The sequence below is a fragment of the Nerophis lumbriciformis genome, linkage group LG17 (genome assembly GCF_033978685.3).
Source record: "Nerophis lumbriciformis linkage group LG17, RoL_Nlum_v2.1, whole genome shotgun sequence".
In the NCBI taxonomy this organism is placed as follows: domain Eukaryota; kingdom Metazoa; phylum Chordata; class Actinopteri; order Syngnathiformes; family Syngnathidae; genus Nerophis; species Nerophis lumbriciformis.
In genome coordinates, this window is record NC_084564.2 from 11,440,305 (window position 1) to 11,465,529 (window position 25,225).

The window sequence follows — 25,225 nt, forward strand, 5'->3', positions numbered from 1 at the left end:
TATAAATTGTTCTATATAGGACACTTATAACCTATGTTCGTTAATGTATTAAATTACAGTTAATAAAACCATCATTTAATTAATGACAAATATAAAGTAAGCTGAGATAGGCTCCAGCACCCCCCGAACGGGACAAGCGGTAGAAAATAAATGGATGGATGGATAAAGTAGAAGTAAAGATAGTAAGGATTAATTTATAGATATTTAGACCACAACGCACAATTCAGAAATACATGGATATAGGTTAAGTAGCAAAAAAAAGTGTTGTGAAAAGTATCATAAGTACTAGTAAAACATAAGAGTTTAAAAAAGTGTGTTAGCATGTGCAATGTTTAGGAACAGGTAGAAACACATTTTTTTCAAAATAGGAATATGTGTGCTTAAAGCACAAGAACTAATCAAAACAAGAGTTTTAAGAAAGACACCGTGTAGCTCATGCAGTACTAAGAAAAAACAAGATATAAAAATGTTAATACAAAATTAAATATGACAGGATAATTAACAAAATATGAATATTTAATTAAAACCTAAGTACTAATAAAGGCCTGAGTTTAAAAAAAGACAAAAATAAATAACAAAAATATGACAGAAGTAGCAAAATAGGAATACATATTTAAGTTGTTTTTAAAACATCAGCAAACACAATTCAAATTCAAATATTTATTTGACAGAAGTGTTCAAATGTTTTTGTTTTTTTTACAGCAAAAGACCAACAAGTGAAAATGTGTCAAACACTTTGATATGCTAAAAAAAAAGTGGAATTTTCTTTTTAAAGCCTTTAACAAGTGCAAGCCTGGCTGTTGTCTTGATAACCGACACACACTTTAGAGTGCGTCAAGAGATTCACTTATGTCAGACGGAAACTGCTGCCTGTGGACATTAATTCAACTTTGACCTCTCATCAGGGATTGTGTCTGCCTGAGCCAGAAAGATGCTGCGTTGTCATGGCAACACAGCAAGTTTCAATCTTTTATATACACACAGTTTTTTTTATTTACATGATATATTTTGTACACAGATACAAAGGAGTAGACGGGCACACACGGCCACCTGCTCGAGGTCAAAGGACATGCCATGCCCCACAATGCAACAGGAGGCTCAACTACCAAAGAGGCACTTCCCAACATTTCACAGTCACTCAGCTGATAAAGGTCCATATGACGTCATCTCGGAATAGTCACTGGGAAATATTAGAAACTGATATGATCAAAAACAAGGTGCTAAATAATGGTGGTAGAAGAGACGTCAGTCTGTTAGACAGTTAGGGATGTGTCACATGGATAAAAAAAACAGACAAAAAAAAAGAGCAAAAAAAGATCGAAGCCTTTACACAAAGCATGTTAGCCACAAGGAGCGCTAACATGGTTAGCATAGAACAAAACTATATCCTTTGTTTGCGTTCTCAAGCGTTAAACAGTGTCAGTGGACGCTTGGACACAACACCACCAAAGAAGAAGCCAATGTCCATTAGCTGAGGTGCCACCGTGTCGTCTTTCTGACGACATCGACAGAAATTAAAATCAATAAAATTCCAATAAATAGTAAGGCCCTTTTAGTCAAATGTAATATATTATACATTTAAAGCTATTTCCGAATAAAACCCAACTTGTGTCTAGATGTTTACTCATTTGCATGAAGCCACATTCACCAATGAGCATGTGTTTGGTATCATTAGCAATGTTAGCAGGAATTGAGATGCCCGCCATCATTTTCCATCCGACTTAATGTTGGCTGTGCTAGCGCCGAGCTAGTTTAGTTGCATTCTAAAAAGCATCCACTTGACAAAGTTTTTTCTTTTGAGAAACAGCGTTTAGTGTCAACAATGCACAAGTTCTAAACTTGCGCTTTAACTTAAATAAAATAAAAAAAAAACAATATATACAAAGAAACTTTTGTAACCTTCCTTGTAGACTTGAGGCGCTGCTAACGAGTGTGTAAACAGACCACGGGACATGCTTAAAACCGCAGTGTGCACGAGAGTGTGTCGACGGGACTACATGATGACAGAGGCTCCGGCTGTGGGTGCGGATGACGACGTCGTCGTCGTGGCGACGGCGTGTCTGGGTGGGGCCAGGTCGAGCAGCGCGCCGACTGTGGCGGCCACCTGGGGAAGCCCTTGTTCCTCCAGGATGTGAAGAGGAAGACACAAGTGACTCTGGATGGACAAGAGCAAACAAACAACATGGAGGCAAAAAAAGAAAGCAAATGAAAAGATGGATGAGAACTTAAATGAAGGCAACATAAAGGATAAACAATGAAGGGGGTGTGGGGGGGGGCAGGATGGTCCACATGGAAGCTCACTTGCGCACCTGCGTGGACTTTACAACACCTTTTATGTATGGCCATTCTCCACGACTTAAGACTGGAGGCTTGAGGGAGTTTGAAAAAAAATGATGGTTCACAGACATGACGGACATGGAGAACAGAGCGAAGCTGCACCTGAACAGAGGCTCCCGCCGGGGGGGCGGAGCCAGTGACAGTCTACTCGCCGACTGAACACAAGCGGTTCTGTGTGCGCGCATGTGTGTGCCATGTGGACACAAGACCACAGAAAGGGATTAATGAAAAGTGGGAGATAGAAAAGACAAGAAAAAAGAAGAAGAATTATTAGTAGAAAGGAATAGCTGTCCTGTGGGCGGAGTCAAAAGATGAAGACTTGTTTTAATTTGGAGACAGTATCACCACTTTACTGTCTCAGCTGTTTGACACACAGTGGAACCGCTATTTACCCAACACCTCTTTTTGCAAACTTCCCAGTTTACGAACAAAGAACTGTTACGCCAAATATGTCTCTGTGTACCAGCGCTTTTTCATTCAGTGCTTGCTCGTATTGAAGAGATTGAGGAAGCCGGCTTCTTACCGCAGCAAGTTTGTAATTGTGATGAGAACTGACTTTTTTTTGTAAAAAGATGCCGAAGCGGACTTATTTCACAGCGGAGAAGACTACCACTCGTTCAGCGGCGCCTCTTCCAAGAGAAGTCACGGCCCCTCCTTTTTTTCTTTTTTCTTTCTCCAACTTTTTTTATTGGCATTTTCAAATAGACAGAAAAAAGTGCAAGTCGAAACAGTACAATTTTAAAGTCAGTAAATGATTCACACCCTTTCCCTTAAAACCCAAACCACCCACCCACCCTCCCACCCCACTCAGGTCCAACTAACGAGGGACAAATGGCACAATTATGTAACAAGTAAGACGACAAAGACAGACACATTCTCTCACACACACACACACACACACACACACATACATACGAGGCCAGAGACAGACAGCTATATATATAAAAAAATATATATATAATAATAATAATAAAATAAAATAAAAATTAATAATAATAATATATAATAAAATAAAAATAGAATAAAATAATACTAATAAATAAAAGGGCATAGGTCAAGAACGGCCCCTCCTTTTCCCCCTCTGTCTGCTCCTACCTCTCCTCTTGTGAGCTGCTCTTTTGCCAATGTTACTGTCCTGTAAGTGGGTTGTAATTTGTTTAATGTTTATTATTGTAGCAATATAGTTGTTAAAGTTAGGGATTTTTGTGATTTCTGATTGTTTGTGAGGGCACCAAATGGACTTCTGTTGGCTTGTTAATAAAGAGATGATAAATGGTAAATGGGTTATACTTGTATAGCCTTTCTCTACCTTCAAGGTACTCAAAGCGCTTTGACAGTATTTCCACATTCACACACTGATGGCGGGAGCTGCCATGCAAGGCCCTTTTAGCCCCGCTTTGTTACGTTTGTGGTTTTCTAATTACCTGCCCGATAGAACCCAATGCGTCCAATTCTCTGGGTCCTCCTCATCTTTCCGCCCTGTATTAAAGGGTGTACCTTAGGGTTCAATATTAAATCAGTTGTTTTCCATCTATGTAAATAATCTCTGTGATAATGTGAGTTCCATTTTTATGCAGATGACACAGTCCTATATTGCTGTTGCACAAACCTTTGAGCTCCTATAGTCTGCTTTTAATGTTGTTCAGTCCCATCTGACTCGGCTGAGACTAGTGCTAAAAGCAGAGAAATCTAAGGTGACGTTATTTTCAAATGGCAAATGACTGCCATTGAACATTCCAAAAATATATGGGTTGCTAATAAGGTTGAACTTGAAATGGCCATGACATAAAAGTACTTGGGGATTGTTATTGATGAGAACTTGTCTTTTAAATCTCACTTGGAAAAACTTGTGGCTAAACTTAAAATTTAAACTGGGTTTTCCCTTTAGAAACAAGACCTGTTTTTCCCTAAAAGTTAGGAAACACTTGATTCTGACCACTTGTATACCTTTGCCACATTATGGAGACTTGCTTTTTATTTAAAAAAACAAACGACAACTGGATACTGTATATCACTGTGCCTTACGTTTTATTACTGGTTGTGGCAACCTTGTCCGTCATTGCACTTTATATGCAAAAGCAAACTGTCCATCTTTGTCAGTCCGCAGCTTTTCTCTAGGGATGTTTTTTTTTTTTATATATACAGTCGTGGTCAAAAGTTTACATACGCTTGTAAAGAACATAATGTCATGGCTGTCTTGAGTTTGCAATCATTTTTACAACTCTTATTTTTTTGTGATAGAGTGATTGGAGCACATACTTGTTGGTCACAAAAAACATTCATGAAGTTTGCTTCTTTTATGAATTTATTATGGGTCTACTGAAAATGTGAGCAAATGTGCTGGGTCAAAAGTATACATACAGCAATGTTAATATTTGCTTACATGTCCCTTGGCAAGTTTCACTGCAATAAGGCGCTTTTGGTAGCCATCCACAAGCTTCTGGTTCAGTTTTTGACCACTCCTCTTGACAAAATTGGTGCAGTTCAGCTAAGTTTTTTGGTTTTCTGACATGGACTTGTTTCTTCAGCATTGTCCACATGTATAAGTCAGGACTTTGGGAAGGCCATTCTAAAACCTCCATTCTAGCCTGATTTAGCCATTCTTTTACCACTTGTGACATGTGTTTGGGGTCATTGTCCTGTTGGAACACCCAACTGCGCCCAAGACCCAACCTCCGGCCTGATGATTTTAGCTTGTCTTCAAGAATTTGGAGGTATTCCTCCTTTTTCATTGTCCCATTTACTCTCTCTAAAGCACCAGTTCCATTGGCAGCAAAACAGGCCTAAAGCATAATACTACCACCACCATGCTTAACGGTAGGGAAGGTGTTCCTGGGATTAAAATCCTCACCTTTTCGCCTCCAAACATATTGCTGGGTATTGTGGCCAAACAGCTCAATTTTTGTTTCATCTGACATCACATGGACAAAGATAAGACCTTCTGGAGGAATGTTCTGTGGTCAGATGAAACAAAAATGGAGCTGTTTGGCCACAATACCCAGCAATATGTTTGGAGGAGAAAAGGTGAGGCCTTTAATCTCAGGAACACCAATTCCTACCGTCAAGCATGGTGGTGGTAGTATTATGCCCTGGGCCTGTTTTGCTGCCAATGGAACTGGTGCTTTACAGAGAGTAAATGGGACAATGAAAAAGGAGGATTACCTCCAAATTCTTCAAGACAACCTAAAATCATCAGCCCAGAGGTCGGGTCTTGGGCGCAGTTGGGTGTTCCAACAGGACAATGACCCCAAACACACGTCAAAAGTGGTAAAGGAACGGCTAAGTCAGGCTAGAATTAAGGTTTTAGAATGGCCTTCCCAAAGTCCTGACTTAAACATGTGGACAATGCTGAAGAAACAAGTCCATGTCAGAAAACCAACAAATTTAGCTGACCTGCACCAATTTTGTTAAGAGTGGTCAAAAATTCAACCAGAAGCTTGCCAGAAGCTTGTGGATGGCTACCAAAAGTGCCTTATTGCAGTGAAACTTGCCAAGGGACATGTAACCAAATATTAACAATGCTGTATGTATACTTTTGACCCAGCACATTTGGTCACATTTTCAGTAGACCCATAATAAATTCATAAAAGAAGCAAACTTCATGAATGTTTTTTGTGACCAACAAGTATGTGCTCCAATGACTCTATCACAAAAAAATAAGAGCTGTAAAAATGATTGCAAACTCAAGACAGCCATGACATGATGTTCTTTACAAGTGTATGTAAACTTTTGACCACGACTGTATATACAGTATATATCACTTCTTGCTCTGGTTCCCCCTTATTTATGTTCTTTTATGTGTAGAGAATCCAGTCGCTACAATTTAAGGTCCCAGGACATCCTTGGCATGTTTGTTCCTAGAGCCAACACAAGTCTGGGTAAAACAACCTTCAGATTTTCTGCTCCATGGTCATGGAATGGATTCCCAAAGGATCTGAGGCTACCTGAACTAATCTCTTTGGGGGAATTTCAGGCCATTTTAAAGGACAGAGAAGCTGTTTCTATTGGGCACCGTACTTGTTTTTAACAACACATATTTTTTTACCTATTGCATGTTTTTTATGTTTATGTTGTAAGTAATTTGTACTTTTAACTATAGTGTTTGATTGCTCCTGTTTTTGTTTTATTTATTTATGAAACATGTTTTGCTGCCCTCTTGTAAAGGATATTTTAATATAATAAGAGTTTTTTTCCATGGTTTAATGAAGGAAAATAAAATGAAAATGTTTGTTTGATATACAGTACTGAATAGCACTTTATATTGTGTTCAAAGTGTACAAACCTTAACTAATTTGTTGAGGCTCGAACACATTGTTCATATTTACATTGTTTCTTATGGAGAAATTTGCTTCACTATACAAATGTTTCGATTCACGAACCGTGTTCAAGAACCAATTAAGTTTGTAAATCGAGGTTCCACTGTATCTCTTTTGTGTACAAGAGGCACTGCAAACGTTTAACACGGTGAGGTCAAAGTGTAAATGTTGTTACCTGAGGAACGCCCATTCTGCGACACGCCTCCAGGAAGTTCTCCACGTTTCGCCGACATTTGGCCATGGTGAGCTTAGGCTGCAGGGCGCACACACACACAAACACAGGGAGTTGTGACACCAACAAGAGGCGCTACAGGGCACAAAACAAACTGACACTCACCACGGCAGGGGAGGGGACGTGAATGCTGGGGACAGAGCGCGGCCGCACGTGATTGGCCAGGTGACACAACACTACGCCGTCTGTCAGCGCTGCCCCCATGTCGCTAGGCAACGACACCTTGAGGCGAGACTCGATATTCTGCCAACAAGAGAATAACTACTGCCAGGTGTGTTTCTGTATACAGCGGATCCTTGCCTTGTTTCTACACAACACTCGTGGATTTCGGACCAAAAAATTGTCTAGTTTGCATAATTGGCTATGACCATACTTGCCAACCCTCCCGGATTTTCCGGAACACTCCCGAAATTCAGCGCCTCTCCCGAAAACCTCCCGGGACAAATTTTCTCCCGAAAATCAGGCACACAATATAAACAGTGTGCCTGCCCAATCACGTTATAACGGTAGAATGATCGAGGGCGAGTTCTTGGTTTCTTATGTGGGTTTATTGTTAGGCAGTTTCATTAACGTCCTCCCAGCGCGGTAACAACACACAACAACAACATTTCGTCTACCGTAAAGCAGTTTGTCTGCCGTAAACAGCAATGTTGCGACACTCTTAAACAGGACAATACTGCCATCTAGTGCATTTGATGAAAGCACTTTTTGCGTGCCACACAGCAATGCATCATCAGTGAGGGCGTTCAACATGGTTAGAAAAATAGTGACAAATAGAACAAGGATGGACAATTCAACCCTTAACTCAACAATGAGTAGATGAGTGTTATGTGTGTGTATATGTGACTAAAATAAAATAATAAATGAACACTGAAATTCAAGTATTTATTTTTATATATATATATATATATATATATATATATATATATATATATATATATATATATATATATATATATATATATGAAATACTTGACTTGGTAAATCCTAGCTGTAAATATACTCCTCCCCTCTTAACCACGCCCCCAACCACGCCCCGCCCCCCACCTCCCGAAATCGGAGATCTCAAGGTTGGCAAGTATGGCTATGACGCATGTGCATGTAACGGTCTTTCATCATTCATTCGTGGGGTGTACTTGTACATTTTACATTTTAAACATGTCTAACGCATGTTACTAGGCTTAGAGTGCCAAAAATAAATATTTTTACAGTGTTCGCCCATTATTTGCATTTTTTTTAGCTAATCGCAGGATGGGGTGTTGGAATGTTACCCGGCCTGTAAAGCAAACAGCAGGCATCTACAGTACACATGAATCATATACAGGTCCATGTTTATGAAGCATTGAAAGGAGCCACACCCACCTTCCTAAGCTGCTCCACTAGCTCAGAGTCCTGTCCGAGCTCGACGGGAGCCGATGGCACCTCCTCCTGGTGATGGGGAGCAGCAACATTCTCTAGGGAATGAGAGGCAAGGGTGGAAGGTGAATCTCCCGGGGAAGGCTGCTGATTGGCTCACGCCGGAAGTCAGCCTCACCTTTCCTCTTCTCCTCCCTCTGGCTGAGGCGGTACAGGAAGCTCTCTGGTCGGACATTGGCTGTCCGACAGGGGGCCATGCCCCCTGAGCTTGGGTAAGATGGATTGGCTGGAGCAACAGAAGTAGGCGGAGTTAGCAGGAGTCTCTAATGAACCACAACATTTAAATATTGTAATGTTACCTGTTGGAGACAGACTGGTTCTGTCTTCTCCCTGCTGAGAAAAAACATTTTTTATTTGTTAATACTTCTTTGATTAGTACACAGAAGTACTAGAATTTTTAGTATTTCACCAATTCTACTTTCTTTTCTTTCTGGTACAGTGGACCCTCAATTTGCGAACCCCTCTATTAACTTTTCGGTTAACAAACTTTTACAAATATGCCTCTGTGTACGAACGCTTCATTCATTCATTTTGTGTCCCTCTGGCAGCTATTTGAGCTTGCTTGTATTGAAGAGTTTGAGGAAGCCGGCTTCATACCACAGCGAGTTTTTAATTGTGATGAGAAGAGACTTTTCTGGGGGAAAAAAAGCCAAAGTGGACTTATCTCACATTCAGCGGCATCTCTTCCAAGAGAACACACCCTCTTGCCCCCTCCCTTCTCACCTCCTGTGAGCTGCTCTTTTGCCAATGTTATTGTACTGTAAGGGGATTTTAATCTTTTAAATGTTACTTGTTCTAGCAATATAGTTGTTAAAATTAAGGGTTTTTGTGATTTGTGATCGTTTGTGAGGGCACCAAAGGGACCAGTGTGTGCACTCGTGTCAGCAGAGCAGCGCATACAGCACAGTTCAGCTTGTTGTTGTTGTTTTAGCTTGTTAATAAAGAGGAAGTTATTTCATCACCTCCTTGTTACGTTTGTTTGATATACAGTACAGTATAGCACTTTATATTGTGTTCAAACTACACAAACCTTAACCAAAACCTGGACTTTTGTCAAGGCTGGAATCCAGTATTCATATTTACATTATTTCTTTTGGAGAAATTTGCTTCACTGTACAAACTTTTTAATTTACAAACCCTGGTCAAGAACCAATTACGTTTGCAAAGTGGGGTTTTACTGTATTATTAATTTACGAAAATTATTATTTTAGCATTTTAAGCCATCGCCTTACCTTTATTTGCAATTACTAGCTGAATTCATTCTGTGCTGACTCTCCTCCATAATTTACTTGCACTGTGACTTTAAAAAACATTTTTTAATACTTAAATTAACAGTAGACAGATAGGGAGAGGGGGAACAGCAAGAGAAAAAGGACATGTGGTACCTGCAGCATACTGGGGGTGGCCTGATCTAAAGAGGCTCCACCCTGACAAGACCACAACGGGCAAACGAAGAACAACAAAAAAGATGGGACGTGGCAGAAGTAAGATGGTGGACAGACTTGGGAGTGTTTCATAGCCTAAGTGTCAACCCACATGTATACCCACGTTTGAATTGAAGCTGCTGTAAAAGGTGTGTCACGCCGTGTTTGTTGACAACTTTTATTTCGCATGTTGTTAATGCTAACATGTTGCATGTTTGCCAGCATGCAAGTGATTGGCATGTCTGGTGGGTGCTAAAGAACCAATGGCGTAAAAATATACTCCAGGTAGAACTTACATCTTTTCCAAAAGCTAACACAAAGGTGCGGGTAATGAGCGGGGTTACCATGACGACTGATGTTATGGTTAAGGTATTAGTTTTTTTTAACATGCATACAATTACAATATGATAAATCACAGATTTCCAATTTGTTATGACATGTCCGAAAAGGAGTCGGAAGAAGCAGAGCTCATTTAATCCTACCCCTTTTCGTTTCATAGAATTTCTAACACATTTGTTTGTACTCAATCTGTAACAAAAACAGTGACTAAATAAGTACCTAATTGGATAAATTAATTCATAATAAATACGTTTCTCATGACTATATACTTAAGTAAATTGTGTTTCACATATAATGAGATAGAATTACCAAATTACTTAGTAATGTTCAAGATGTTTATCAGGATTCTTCTTCTTTGTACTTTATAAAAACTAAGTGTAAGAATTTCTTAAAGTGAATCATATTTGTGCGTTGTTTGACTTTGCTTATCCATTCCATAATTTAATTCCACATACTGATATGCCAAAAGGTCTTTAGTGTTGTACGTGCATACAAATGTTTTAAAAATGTTCTCTAAGGTTATATTTCCTCTCTTTTGTTGAGAATTGTTGTATATTCTTGGGTAGCAGGTTATAGTTTGTACATAATTTTAGCTCTTTGCAAATGCACCTAATCATCGAATTTCAATATTTTTGATACCATGAATAAAGGGTTTGTATGTTCTCTATATCCAGCATTATGAATTATTCCAAATGATCTTTTTTATGACAAAGTTAGTGAATGATGTGTACATTTGTAGTTGTTTCCCCAAATTTCTACACAATAACGCAGATATGGTACCACGAGCGAGCCGCAGAGAATATGGAGTGACTTTTGGTCCGGAGCATATTTGGCTTTATTCACAATAGACATGTTTCTTGCCATCTTTTGTTTTATATTTTTTTATATGAGATTTCCAGTTCATTTTATCATCTATTAATACACCCAAAAATGTTGTTTCTTTGACCCCGTCAATGTTTACTCTGTCTATTTCTATTTGTTTTTCTCTTCTACTGTTACCATTCATTCATTCATTCATTCATTTTCTACCGCTTATTCCCTTCGGGGTCACGGGGGGTGCTGGAGCCTATCTCAGCTACAATCGGGCGGAAGGCGGGGTACACCCTGGACAAGTCGCCACCTCATCGCAGGGCCAACACAGATAGACAGACAACATTCACACTCACATTCACACACTAGAGCCGATTTAGTGTTGCCAATCAACCTATCCCCAGGTGCATGTCTTTGGAGGTGGGAGGGGCCTATCCCCAGGTGCATGTCTTTGGAGGTGGGAGGAAGCCGGAGTACCCGGAGGGAACCCACGCAGTCTCGGGGAGAACATGCAAACTCCATACAGAAAGATCCCGAGGCCGGGATTGAACTCACGACTACTCAGGACCTTCGTATTGTAATAATAATCTGAATTTTACTTGGCAAAATGATGGCAAAAGTCGTAATTTTACTCCAAAATTATCACTATTTTACAAGAACAACACAAAAATTGGCAATATCGTGATACAAGTTAGAGTTTTATACGACAAATGTCACCATTTTGCGTTAAAAAGTAATAATTCAAAACAAAAAGTAATAATGTTACGAGAAAATATTGCAATATTACAGAAACAGAAAGAATATGAGAAATTGCTCCCAATTTTATGAGAAAAAAGTCGACACATTGTGAGAAAAAGACTGTTTTTAGTTCATTTATTTATTTTTGTTTGTAATTGCTTTTTAATCATCATTGATCATAATTCTGGTCACGCTCTAAATTAGGGAAGTCCAATTTGTGGCCCGCAGCTATTTTTAAAAGGCCCGCACCACATTCTACAAATACTAATAAAAAACATAATAAAATGGATTAAAAGAGCAAAAAAGTGAAAGGTAATGAGAAAAAAGTCGCAATGTTGACTATAATAACGCAACCTGCCATGCATGCTGTTTTTTCTTTGAATCAGCCATTGCTCAAAAAAAAAATAATGAATCAAAATCAATATTGTTATGAATTATTCAATCAATCAATCAATCAATCAATCAATCTTTATTTATATAGCCCTAAATCACAAGTGTCTCAAAGGGCTGCACAAGCCACTATTGACTTATACAAGGCTCCAATTATTTCACAACAAACATTTCACTCTGAAATGTTTTCTGGGGAAAATATTGCATATTTTGTGTGTTTGCCATACAAAACCCATTTTTCTTAAGACAAAAAGGGCGTAAAACAAAAACTTGAAAAAATAATAAACGCTTATAATCGACAAATACATCTTAAGTTGATCTTGTGATTCAGGTGTTAAAAGTTAAAAAAAATTAAATAAAACATTTATGACCTATTTTTAACACTTATGAGTAGGGCCCTTTTGGATCCCCAATATTTTTTGTTTAAAAATAATGAATCAATGTTGTTATGAATTATTGACCTATTTAAGGCTCCAAGTACTTCACATCAAATACTCCACTTTGAAAATCTTTTGGGGTAAAATGTTTTGTGTTGCACATTGGTTATATGTTTTTGCCATAAAAACTAATTTTTGACAAAAAGGACATAAACCACACAAAAAAGAAATTAACTTTATATTGACAGTCAGACCTGAAGTTAATTTAGAGATTGAAGTGTTGAATTAAAAAAAAAAAAAAAAAAAAAAAAAAAAAAAGTGTATATATATATAAATGATAAATGATAAATGGGTTGTACTTGTATAGCGCTTTTCTACCTTCAAGGTACTCAAAGCGCTTTGACACTACTTCCACATTTACCCATTCACACACTGATGGAGGGAGCTGCCATGCAAGGCGCTAACCAGCACCCATCAGGAGCAAGGGTGAAGTGTCTTGCTCAGGACACAACGGACATGACGAGGTTGGTACTAGGTGGGGATTGAACCAGGGACCCTCGGGTCGCGCACGGCCACTCTTCCACTGCGCCACGCCGTATGTATATATATATATATATATATATATATATATATATATATATATATATATATATATATATATATATATATATATATATATATATATATATATATATATATATATATATATATACACAAGTTTGGACACCCTTGCTCTGATCTGTTTTTCTATTTTCCAGATGCCCTGCCCACACTATGTGGATGCTTGTTTTTGTCAGATATATCTTTTGGGTTGCTCAAGTGCAAATATTGATCATGAGATAGAACCACAGTATGATAAGGTGTGTCGCGAAGAGTCAAGCAAGCAGCTGTGACGATTAAGGGCTCTTATTGTGAAAAGACAACAGGAAGCCTAACATGTGATGGTAAACAAGCGTTAGTGTTGGCTGATAGCTGATAGCGTGGCCTATTCTTACCATGAAGAGCGCGGAGTCATCGGTGTGGGTGGAGCGTCTAGAGGGGTAGACATTCTGCATAGACACACACAATTCAAGGGCATGATGATGATGTCGGAGGGTGTGGTCTTAACACAAAGGGGTCGGGGCTACAACTACCAATAAAGTCAAGGTGCACATCCTCACCTTACTCTCTGGACTGGACTTGGTTGGACTCTGAACCGCTTTACTCTGAAAAACAAAGCACCAATCAGCTAGGATGGTTTATTATTACTCTCATTTCATCTTTGCTTGTATTGCTCTGCACAAATGGTTAGGGGGGCTAAGCGAGGTGCGATGTGATTGGTCGTTGGTACCTTGGCGTCTCTCTGCACTGGGCGGCTCTTGTGTCTCTCCTCGTCATACCTCAGAGCGGCAAGCTGAGCCTCTCGCCTCATCTTCTCCACATTGCCACCCCTCTGAGGACCACACAGACGTCACAACTCGGGCTGCAGCTATCCATTATTTTATTAACCGAGTAATCTATCGATTAGTTTGTTGGATTAATCGAGAAATTGGATCAAACACACTTTATAACCCCAATGTGTATTTTAAGGAAAATATTTTAAACACAAATATTTTTCTGCTTTCCGTTACCTATCTATTTACTAGGGCTGTGAATCTTAGGGCACCACACGATTAGATTCAGAATCGATTTTCGATTCAAAACCAATACCTGTTTTTTTTTAAATAACATTGGGTGCCAGTCCTATGATTATCTACATTCTTCCAATAAATATATAAACAGCTCTGATAAATGTTTAAATTACTTAAAAGAAAACTGGTTTGGTTTCATAAAAGTCTCCCCAAACATTGAATAATGTCAAAAAAACAAACAAGGATACAATAAAAGTATCCAACACCTTTATTTTCTACAGAAAATATGGGCATCTACAATATGATTTGCCTGGCTGAATGGGACAAAAAATATACATATTTCACCATTTTATTTAGCTTGTTCTACCTTATGTTTAACTTGTTTTACCTCCCCTTATCTTCTTTTTAACCTTGCTTTACTTTCTATTTACCTTTTCATTTACCCTCTATTTTCCATTACCTTTTGTTGCCTTCCATGCAACTTACATTTACACTTTACCCCCTTCTACCTTCTATTTAACTTGCTTTACATTCTTTTACCCTTTTATTTACCTTCAGTTTACATTTTACCTTCTATTTAACTTGTTTTACTTTCTTTGAACTTTAAATTTACCTTCTTTTACCTTTAATGTACCTTCTTTTTACAGTTTACCTTCTATTTAACTTGTTTTACATTCTTTGAACTTTAAATTTACCTTATTTTACCTTTAATGTACCTTCTTTTTACAGTTTACCTTCTATTTAACTTCTTTTACTTTCTTTGAACTTTAATTTACCTTCTTTTACCTTTAATGTACCTTCTTTTTACAGTTTACCTTCTATTTAACTTATTTTACTTTCTTTTAAGTTTAATTTACCATCTATTTAACTTGTTTTACTTTTCACCTTCTTTTATGCAATCTGGATTTTATGCATTTTTTATTAGTTACACTTATCAAACAATTAAATGAAGCAACAGAAGCTTACCTGGCCCTGGCTGCTAGAGGGCGCTGTGGCGCCGTCCACTAGGTTCCTGAGCGAGACAGACAGGAAGAACACGTTTTCCTTTTAAGTATTCACAACCAAGTCAACAACACAAGTGTCTGAGTGATGTTTACCTGCTCTGTCTCGGTCTAGAATCGTCCGCTCTGGACGAGTTCGCTTTGCCTGGTGAACCCTGAACACAGACAGGAAGTCACCTTTTAGCATGCGGTGGACTGATAACGAGCACATTGGTGGACTGCACTCGGCTGAAGGTGCTTCTACCTCCTTGCTGATGCGTCTCTCAATGTACGCCATAAATTGTGAGCTGAGGCTGGTGCGGTCTCCGCCTCCTCCTGCAGCCCCTCCCCCTCCTCCCCTACCAACCCTCCGCTCCTCGTCTTCCTCCTCCCCCACGCTGTCAATGAAGTCAATCTGCTCCAGCTCATCTGCGACACACACACCGCATCAGGCATATCACGCGTGCATGAATGTCAGAGGCGTGTATCATGGTAGTGATGGGTCAAGCATTAGAGCTCACGTGTTCCGTTGGCCAGCAGGGGCGGTCCAGCTGCGACCCGTTTGGACTCTTTGTTGACGTCCACCGCACGTGACGGCGCCTCCGACAGCTCCTCTGACGGCTGAGGGCGGGAAGACTGCATTTGACAGGCTTATATAGAACACTGTCATGTCTGCAGATGCCCTGATTAGTGCTGTGCGACTCTACGGCGCATGTCGTGGAACGTATCATATGGTTGATATTGTGATGTCACGTAATGTATCGAAAGTGTCTTCTTTGACAACATTCTGACACTTAAAGAGGAACTGCACTTTTTGGGGGGAATTTTGAATAGTAAATAATAAAATTAAATGCGATCAAAAGTCCTATGGAAGCCGCTCTATTCTGCCTATAAAGGCCTTAAAAACATCCAAACACCTCCATCAAGGTTTTATATACGTGATGTAAGTAACGGGCACGTTAATAATAACATTTAATATTTACATATTTTGATCAATATTAAAAACGCATCACGAATTTCACTTTTTTATCCCCCCCAACATCACTGATTTATACTCACTGCAGACTCCATGAGAGCCAACAACAAACATAATAAAACATCTCTTACTGGACAATGTCTGTTGTCATTAGGATGGTGACTGAGAGGATGTACATATGTTCCCGTTTATGTTCTCATAATCCTCACAAAGAAAAGAGGGATGTAACCAATCGTCTTTTTGTGCCGTTCTCGCCATTTCCGGGTCTAAATTGGCTGTCAAGGTGTACCAACTTGTGGGAATACATTCTCGTCCTTCTACTATCCAGGTGAGAGGCATGATTTATGATCGAGATTACAGGGGTGGGCAAACTTTTTGGCTCAGGGGCCACATTGGCTTTTGAAATTTGACAAGAGGGGCCAGGCGAACACATAAGACTTAGACAAGTCTAAGTGTATGTGTCTAAGACTTAAGTACAAGTACCTGGGAGTCCACTTGAACAGCAGACTGGACTGGGAGGACAACAGAAAAGCTGTTTACAAAAAAAAGGGCATGAGCAGACTATTTTTCCTGAGGAAGCTTAGGTCCTTTAATGTGTGCAGCAAGCCGTTGGAGATCTTTTATCAGTCTGTTGTGGCCAGTGCCTTGTACTTTGCAGTGGTTTGTTGGGGGAGCAGCACCAGCAAAATGGACTTAAACCGGATTGACAAACTGATCCGGAAAGCCGGCCAAACTATTGGCTTGGACTTAAGACAATCTTTAATGTTGATCACCCTTTTTTTGGCAATGTATCGAAGTCTAGTATCAATTTTGTTGTGGCAATTCTCAAAACAGATCTTTGCCTAATTTTGTTCTAATATTTGGCGAGCCGGATTAAAAAGACCAACGGGCCGCAGTTTGTCCATCCCTGATCTAGAAACGTTTTACGAGCAAGGAAACGCAGAAGCAGCTGGTCAGTCGATCATGTCAACATTGGCACGCAAGCTCATGATAACGGCGTAGCTATAATATATACATATATCTATCTATATATATATATACACACACACACACATATATGCATACATCTATATCATATATATATCATATATATATATATCTATATCATATATATATATATATATATATATATATATACACATACATACATACACACACACACACACACACACACACACACACACACACACACATATATACATACATACACATACATAGGCACGTTATATATAAATATATCTGGTTTTCTTACACATTTAAGGTACATTTGCATTGCAGTTGCACTTCCAAGACATAAGATGGCAGTACTGTATAGGCTATCTAAGTAGATGTCTCCATCAAGCTGAATGTGTTATGTTGCGCCTTACAAAGTGTTTATTCTGTAAGTATTGTGCTTTTTACACACCAGCTGTTTGTAGTTTTTATTAACAAATTTGGAAGTGTTGAAATCCCCACTGAAAACGCTAACTCTAATAGTAGCCTGTCTATGGCAAATCCTATGTAAATCAGCATTAAGCTAGCACATTTTGAAAGAGTAAAGCCTTACTTGATGTTTGAGTGTTTTCTACCAGGCATACTTGCTTTATTAGTGTTGAAAATCGCAACATTACTTTGGCTGAGTCCGCCAAAAGGGATGCTGGAGTGATTGTACGTGAGCCGGTGTTTAGTCTGCAACCGGGCGTGACGAGTCTGAAACCCGACGTGACGTCACGTGCAAAAAAAGATATTAAAATATGGCACCGTTTGATTTTACCGTAAATCGATACCCGGTAGTAAGGACAAAATTTGGTCGGTGACTATAAAAGTACCCAATTCGGTACACATTCCCAGTTGCCGAGATATAAAATTAACACTTTTGTCCAAATCGCACAGCACTATCCCTGATAGGGCAGCATCATAAAGTAACAACGCACCCACTGAGTTGTGGTGTGTTGCAACTTTGAAGATGTATCAAGGGTGTGTGTGTGTGTGTCTGACCTCGTTTCCTGACCATCTCTTGTCTCCGCTGTCAACACTGTTAAAGCCAGAATCCAACGCTCCATACGATCGACCAGGATATAGCTCATCAACACTAATACACACACAGGAAATCAAAACTATTACACTGTAGACACGATTACACTTCCTGTCTGTGTCATAGGTTCACACCAGGAGCCGAAGTTTAAAGGTCGCCTATCATACTCTGGTAGGTCAGGGGTCGTCTTGCTGGCCTCCAGGTTGAGGAACTTGAATATGTGCACTTTGCCCTTTATGCAGATCTACGCGGCCCAAAAAAGAGATTATATAGAAAAGTGGGCGGGGCTGCCAATGTCAATGTGGCGTACCTGCGCTGGCGGCGTTTGCAGGGGATTGTTGTCGAGGACGATGGTCTGCAGCTGGGACAGTCGTCTGTAGCACAGCGGGATGGAGGTCACTCTGTTACAGGAAAAGTCCAGTCGCACCAGGGGCAGATCGGCCAGCTCTGAACACACACACAGACACCGTATCACATGAATGCTCAACACAATTGTGTGCACAAGTGTGTGTGTGTATGTGAGACCACCTGGAGGAAGTGTCACCAGGTGGTTCCTCCTAATGTTTAGGTCTCGCAGAGCCTCCAGCTGCCCGACCTGAGAAGGCAGCGTCCTTATCTCATTACAGCTGACATCCTACAGGGGGCAGCACTGGTCAATGACAGCCAACAACAACAACAACATCATCAATAATTGGACACGCGGGTACTGACCAACTCAGTCAGGTGTCTCAGCTGACCCACTTCCTCAGGAAGAGCAACCAGCTTGTTGTTGCATGCGATCAGAACCTTCAGGGGGAGACTGCACAGGACCACAGGTAGCACGGACAGCTGGTTCCGACTGACACAAGCGCACACACACAACACCTGGTCAGCTGTAGTCACAACACTTGTGCTTTTGTGTGTGTGTGTGTGTGTGTGTGTATGTGTGTGTTACCTGAGGTTCAGGTAGGTGAGGGCCTGGAGGTTGATCATGTGATCTGGTAGAGATCTCACACAGTTTTGATAAACGTTTAAACTCTCCAGAGACACCAAGAGACAAACCTCCACTGGAAGCTCTGACAGGCGGTTACGAGAAATGTCTGCACACACACATGCACGCACACATAAAACACACACATTAGGATTACAGTACATCACAGTGGTTGATAAGCATAAATAAACTGTTATGACATTCATCAGTAACAAGCTCTCATTCTGGATTTCAATAATGTAAGTAAATATATTAAAAAGTATAAAAAAACAACAGACAAGTTTGTCACAGACTAAAGCTGCTTGAGTACGCATAAAAAAAAAAAGAAAAAGGTTCCGGACCATGTGCTTCAAATCACAGCACTTCTGTTATCATTAGACTCTTCATTGTCTTGTCCTGCTTTTTATAAAACTTTCAATGATATTTCCGCCGTTCTCCATGGGAGGTCCCCGGAGGACAGTTGACGGGGGTGACTTTAATAGTAAATAATAAAAAGGCAGAAAATGATCTGTCAAGTCGAAACCACGGCGCATTTCCTCACTCCACAGTACATTGGCGCAGGTAATAAAGACAAGGTGAAGAAAAAGTATCCTGCAAGCTGATGAATGATGGCCAGCGCACCTTGTTGGGGGATGAGGACAGTAACCCCGGAATTACACTGGATGCGAAACGGCGCCGCCACGGCGGAGTACTCTTTCCGTATGCAGGGCCTCTATTTTGCCGGTCGCCACAACAAATCCGTTCAACTTAGCTCAAATCTGCTTGTGTTGGACAGGGAGACGGTCACAAACACAACATAACTCATCCGCTTTATTTTCAAAATATAATACTCCACACTTACATAAAATACTCTTTACACTTTTAAACGTCCTAATGGACCTGAAGTTAACCTGTCAAAGTGTATATTGTAGCGTCCCGGAAGAGTTAGTGCTGCAAGGGGTTCTGGGTATTTGTTCTGTTCTGTTACGTTGCGGATGTTCTCCCGAAATGTGTTTGTCTTTCTTGTTTGGTGTGGGTTCACAGTGTGGCACATATTTGTAACAGTGTTAAAGTTGTTTATACGGCCACCCTCAGTGTGACCTGTATGGCTGTTGACCAAGTATGCTTTGCATTCACTTGTGTGTGTGAAAAGCTGCAGATGTTATGTGATTGCGGCACATAAAGGCACTGCCTTTAAGGGTTATTGGCGCTCTGTACTTCTCTCCACGTCCGTGTACACAGGGGCGTTTTAAAAGTCATGAATTTTACTTTTTGAAACCGATACCGATAATTTTGAAACTGATACCGATAATTTCCTACATTATATTTTAAAGCATTTATCGGCCGATAATATTATCGGCCATCCCTACATTAAACTGGTCCTTGGTGGAAAAAAGGTTGGGGGAACTCTGATATAGAGGCTCCTATTAGGTTCATTGCCCGTCACATCTTACAAGCGTTTTTAATCTTTAGAATGCAAAAAAAAACAAGCTGTTCTTGTCTCCCATACAGACTGTGAGCGGATAGCAAAATCACCCCAAAAAAAGTGCAGTTCCCTTTTAAGTAGAGATGTCCGATAATATCGGCAGGCCAATATAATTGGCTGATATATGCTTTAAAATGTAATACCGGAAATTATCGGTATCGTTTTTTATTATTATCGGTATGGTTTTTTTTTTTAATTAAACATAAAAAACACAATTTACAATTAACTTACAATTAGTGCACCAACCCACAAAACCTCCCTACCTCATTTACACTCATTCACACAAAAGGGTTGTTTCTTTCTGTTATTAATATTCTGGTTCCTACATTATATATCAATATATATCAATACAGTCTGCAAGGGATACAGTCCGTAAGCACACATGATTGTGCGTGCTGCTGGTCCACTAATAGTACTAACCTTTAACACTTCATTTGACTCATTTTCATTAATTACTAGTTTCTATGTAACTGTTTTTATATTGTTTTACTTTTTTATTCAAGAAAATGTTTTTAATTTATTTTTCTTATTTTATTTTATTATTATTTTTAAAAAGGACTAGGGATGTCTGATAATGGCTTTTTTGCCGATATCCGATATTCCGAAATTGTCCAACTCTTAATTACCGATACCAATATATATGCAGTCTTGGAATAAACACATTATTATGCCCGATATGGACGACCAGGTATGGTGAAGATAAGGTCCTTTAAAAAAATAAAAAAAAGATAAATAAATTAAAAACATTTTCTTGAATAAAAAAAGAAAGTAAAACAATATAAAAACAATTACATAGAAACTAGTAATTAATGAAAATGAGTAAAATTAAGTGTTAAAGGTTAGTTAGTACTATTAGTGGACCAGCAGCACGCACAATCATGTGTGCTTACGGACTGTATCCCTTGCAGACTGTATTGATATATATTGATATATATTGTAGGAACCACAATATTATTAACAGAAAGAAACAACCCTTTTGTATGAATGAGTGTAAATGGGGGAGAGAGTTTTCTTTGGGTTGGTGCACTAATTGTAAGTGTATCTTGTGTTTTTTTATGTTGATTTAAGACAATTAAAAAAAACGATACCGATAATTTAAAAAACGATACCGATCATTTCTGATATTGCATTTTAAAGCATTTATCGGCCGATATTATCGGACATCTCTAAAAAGGACCTTATCTTCACCATACTTGGTTGTCCAAATTAGGCATAATAATGTGATAATTCCACGACTGTATATATCGGTATCGGTTGATATTCCATCCATCCATTTTCTACCGCTTATTCCCTTTGGGGTCGCGGGGGGCGCTGGAGCCTATCTCAGCTACAATCGGGCGGAAGGCGGGGTACACCCTGGACAAGTCGCCACCTCATCGCAGGATCGGTTGATATTGGTAATGGTAATTAAGAGTTGGACAATATCGGCAAAAATGCCATTATCGGACATCCCTACTTTTAAGTAAAATAGTCCATCCATCCATCCATTTTCTACCGCTTATTCCCTTTTGGGGTCGCGGGGGGCGCTGGAGCCTATCTCAGCTACAATCGGGCGGAAGGCGGGGTACACCCTGGACAAGTCGCCACCTCATCGCAGGATCGGTTGATATTGGTAATGGTAATTAAGAGTTGGACAATATCGGCAAAAATGCCATTATCGGACATCCCTACTTTTAAGTAAAATAGTCCATCCATCCATCCATTTTCTACCGCTTATTCCCTTTTGGGGTCGCGGGGGGCGCTGGAGCCTATCTCAGCTACAATCGGGCGGAAGGCGGGGTACACCCTGGACAAGTCGCCACCTCATCGCAGGATCGGTTGATATTGGTAATGGTAATTAAGAGTTGGACAATATCGGCAAAAATGCCATTATCGGACATCCCTACTTTTAAGTAAAATAGTCAATATTTACAAATCTGATGCATATCAGCGGGAATCAACATTGCAATGATGTGCAGAACCTTTTTTCTGAACAAACCTTCACTGTATGTTATTCTCTGGGTTTATTCCTGGTGTCACATGAACTGACACATGAACAATAATACATCCAAAGATCTTCGAGCTCTTCGCCAGCCCCCTCAAGCATTGCAGATTTATTCAAAACAAAGTGAGAGTTCACCTCCGCAAGCATCATATGACGTCAGGAATATTTTTTTTGTTTTTTAATCTTATTCTGCAAAAATCATTTAATTAACTTAGCATGCTGCGGCGACGGCTAGCGAGCTCGCGTCAACGATTTTGATATCGTTGGCCAGTGTTCGGCCTTTTTATCACGTAAATAATTAAGTTGGCTAAATGTGATGCTTTTACAAGATGCTTATTAAATTGTTTATACGCTGATCGCTTTGAAGTAAAATAGTTTTACTTGGACAGCAGCTTTGATGCTAGCAGCTACTCTGAGTGATCAACGGTTTGTCATGAAAGCACATTCTCCCGCAGCCCAAAAGTTGCTTGTAAACGTCGCTCTCCCCGCATCTAAAGTCCCCTCCCGAGTGGAGAGTGTTCGCCCTCGCTTACCGGCCCTGGTGGTGTCGCTCAGGTCGTGGGTGCCTGCGCCCCGGGGGAACTCCTTCAGTTTCCTGCCGCTGAGGTTGAGAAACCCGGTGGCCGCGGCTTCGTCCAAAGCACGGTCCAGAGAACGGTTCAAATGCACCGGTCCCAGTCCATTGTTGCCGCCTATTAAGACGTTCCCGGCACCGCCACTGCCGCTGCCGCCTCCCACCGTGAAGTTGAGTCCGGTGTTGTCCGCAGAGCCCAACAACACCGAGGCCGCCATTACACCCTCCCCGTTGGTTAGCTCCTTATGCTAATGCTAACTCTCCCACCCAAAACTCCCGTGCGGCGCATGCGCATACGTGCGAGCTGTGTCAACACGTTCGAATGATATTGTATTGTATATTGTATGTTTCGATCATTGAATGGTCCGTGTGCCTTCCGTTCATTCTATTTTCAATTCTTAAACGCAAATCAAAAAACAAAATTAGGGCCGTTTTTTCGATTTGTATTATATATGGCAGATTTTAAAACACACAAAAAAGGGTTGAATTTCATTCAAATATTGCCATAAATAGGATTTTGTGCTGTTTTCCTTTTATTGATTTTTATTTTTCCAGATAAACACAATGTTAGTGATGTTATGTCATAACACAGAGGCGTTTCAAAAGTCATGAATTTTACTTTTTGAAACTGATACCGATAATTTTGAAACAGATACCGATAAATTCCGATATTACATTTTAAAGCATTTATCGGCCGATAATATAATCGGACATCCCGACATTAAACCGGTCCTTGGTGGAAAAAAGGTTGGGGGAACTCTGATTTAGAGGCTCCTATTAGCTTCATTGCCCGTCACATCTTAGAAGCGTTTTTAATCTTTAGAATGCAAAAAACAAAACAAAAAAACAAGCTGCTCTTGTCTCCCATACAGACTGTGAGCGGTTAGCAAAATCACCCCAAAAAAAGTGCAGTTCCCTTTTAAGTAGAGATGTCCGATAATATCGGCAGGCCAATATTATCGGCCGATAAATGCTTTAAAATGTAATACTTATTAATTGTAATTGTAATTATCGGTATCGTTTTTTTTATTATCGGTATCGTTTTTTGTGTGTTTTTTTTTTTATCTTTTCATTTTCCTGAGGGAACTCTCCTGAAGGAATCAATGAAGTACTATCTATCTATCTAATTAAACAACATAAAAAACACAAGATACACTTACAATTAGTGCACCAACCCAGAAAACCTCCCTTCCCCATTCACACAAAAGGGTTGTTTCTTTCTGTAATTAATATTCTGGTTCCTACATTATATATCAGTATATATCAATACAGTCTGCAAGGGATAATATTGTGGTTCCTACATTATATATCAATATATATCAATACAGTCTGCAAGGGATACAGTCCGTAAGCACACATGATTGTGTGTGCTGCTGGTCCACTAATAGTACTAACCTTTAACAGTTAATTTTACTCATTTTCATTCATTACTAGTTTCTATGTAACTGTTTTTATATTGTTTTAGTTTCTCTTTTATTCAAGAAGACTCCCGAAATTGAGCGCATCTCCCGAAAAACTCCCGGGACAAATATTCTCCCGAAAATCTCCCTATTGACGGGAGGACAACAGGGTGACAAGAACTAAATCATCCAGACTAGAGATAAATTGTATTATTATGTTTATCTTACCTAAAAATAAATATATTTATTAATTTAAAAAAATATATATATACATTTTTACTATATTTTGCTAAAAATTAATTGTATTTTTATTTGTATTTTTTCTGAATCCTTAGTACATCCAGCCATAGAATTATACATTAAAATAAACATATTTGAAAAAATTAATTTTAAATTATCATAATATCCATCCATCCATTTTCTACCACTTATTCCCTTTGGGGTCGCGGGGGGCGCTGGAGCCTATCTCAGCTACAATCGGGCGGAAGGCGGGGTACACCCTGGACAAGTCGCCACCTCATCGCAGGGCCAACACAGATAGACAGACAACATTCACACTCACATCCACACATAATTAATATAAAATGACCATATTTAATTATTAAAATAATTGCTTGTTCATCAACAACTTTAGCATTTTATTCATTACATTTTGAAGCTCTCAGAAGCCAAGTTATGTTATATTCCTTAATATTTATTTATGCAAGTTTGAAGTATCAATTATCTAAACACAGTTTTGTTTGCATATTTTCAGGATATATATATATATATATATATATATATATATATATATATATATATATATATATATGAATAATTTGACTTTGTGAATTCTGGCTGTCAATATACTCCTCCCCTCTTAACCATGCACCC

The 25,225-nt window shown here is 39.4% G+C and overlaps 1 protein-coding gene across 5 annotated transcripts; it reads right to left on the bottom strand.

The window, feature by feature from the left end:
• Positions 1–645: 645 nt before the first annotated feature.
• lrch3 (leucine-rich repeats and calponin homology (CH) domain containing 3) lies at positions 646–23,188 on the bottom strand. Of its 5 annotated transcripts, XM_061972478.1 has the most exons (21): positions 22,912–23,188; positions 18,894–19,038; positions 18,671–18,797; positions 18,488–18,593; positions 18,270–18,406; positions 18,094–18,203; positions 17,923–18,016; positions 15,491–15,605; positions 15,235–15,398; positions 15,087–15,145; positions 14,956–15,001; positions 13,710–13,811; positions 13,540–13,584; positions 13,375–13,428; positions 8,601–8,634; positions 8,420–8,527; positions 8,248–8,339; positions 6,991–7,128; positions 6,829–6,906; positions 2,440–2,508; positions 2,010–2,155 (listed from the first exon to the last, which is right to left on the bottom strand). In XM_061972478.1, exons 1-20 carry the CDS (start codon positions 23,168–23,170, stop codon positions 2,482–2,484), a joined length of 2,040 nt encoding a protein of 679 aa, XP_061828462.1. In that variant the 5' UTR covers positions 23,171–23,188; the 3' UTR covers positions 2,010–2,155; positions 2,440–2,481. The 5 variants fall into 5 exon arrangements, with proteins under 5 accessions (XP_061828460.1, XP_061828458.1, XP_061828457.1 ...); XM_061972476.1 differs by lacking the exon at positions 2,440–2,508 and having other exon boundaries at positions 646–2,155; positions 15,491–15,590; XM_061972474.1 differs by lacking the exon at positions 2,440–2,508 and having other exon boundaries at positions 646–2,155; positions 8,601–8,631.
• Positions 23,189–25,225: the final 2,037 nt, after the last annotated feature.

Excerpts from the sequence above, each read along its gene's own strand:
- lrch3 (XM_061972473.1), bottom strand. The coding sequence starts at position 23,170 with ATGGCGGCCTCGGTGTTGTTGGGCTCTGCGGACAACACCGGACTCAAC. Across the intron at positions 13,812-14,955 it reads CCTCTAGCAGCCAGGGCCAG|AGGGGTGGCAATGTGGAGAA; the intron begins GTAAGCTTCTGT and ends TGTGGTCCTCAG. Across the intron at positions 8,340-8,419 it reads GAGGGAGGAGAAGAGGAAAG|AGAATGTTGCTGCTCCCCAT; the intron begins GTGAGGCTGACT and ends CTCATTCCCTAG.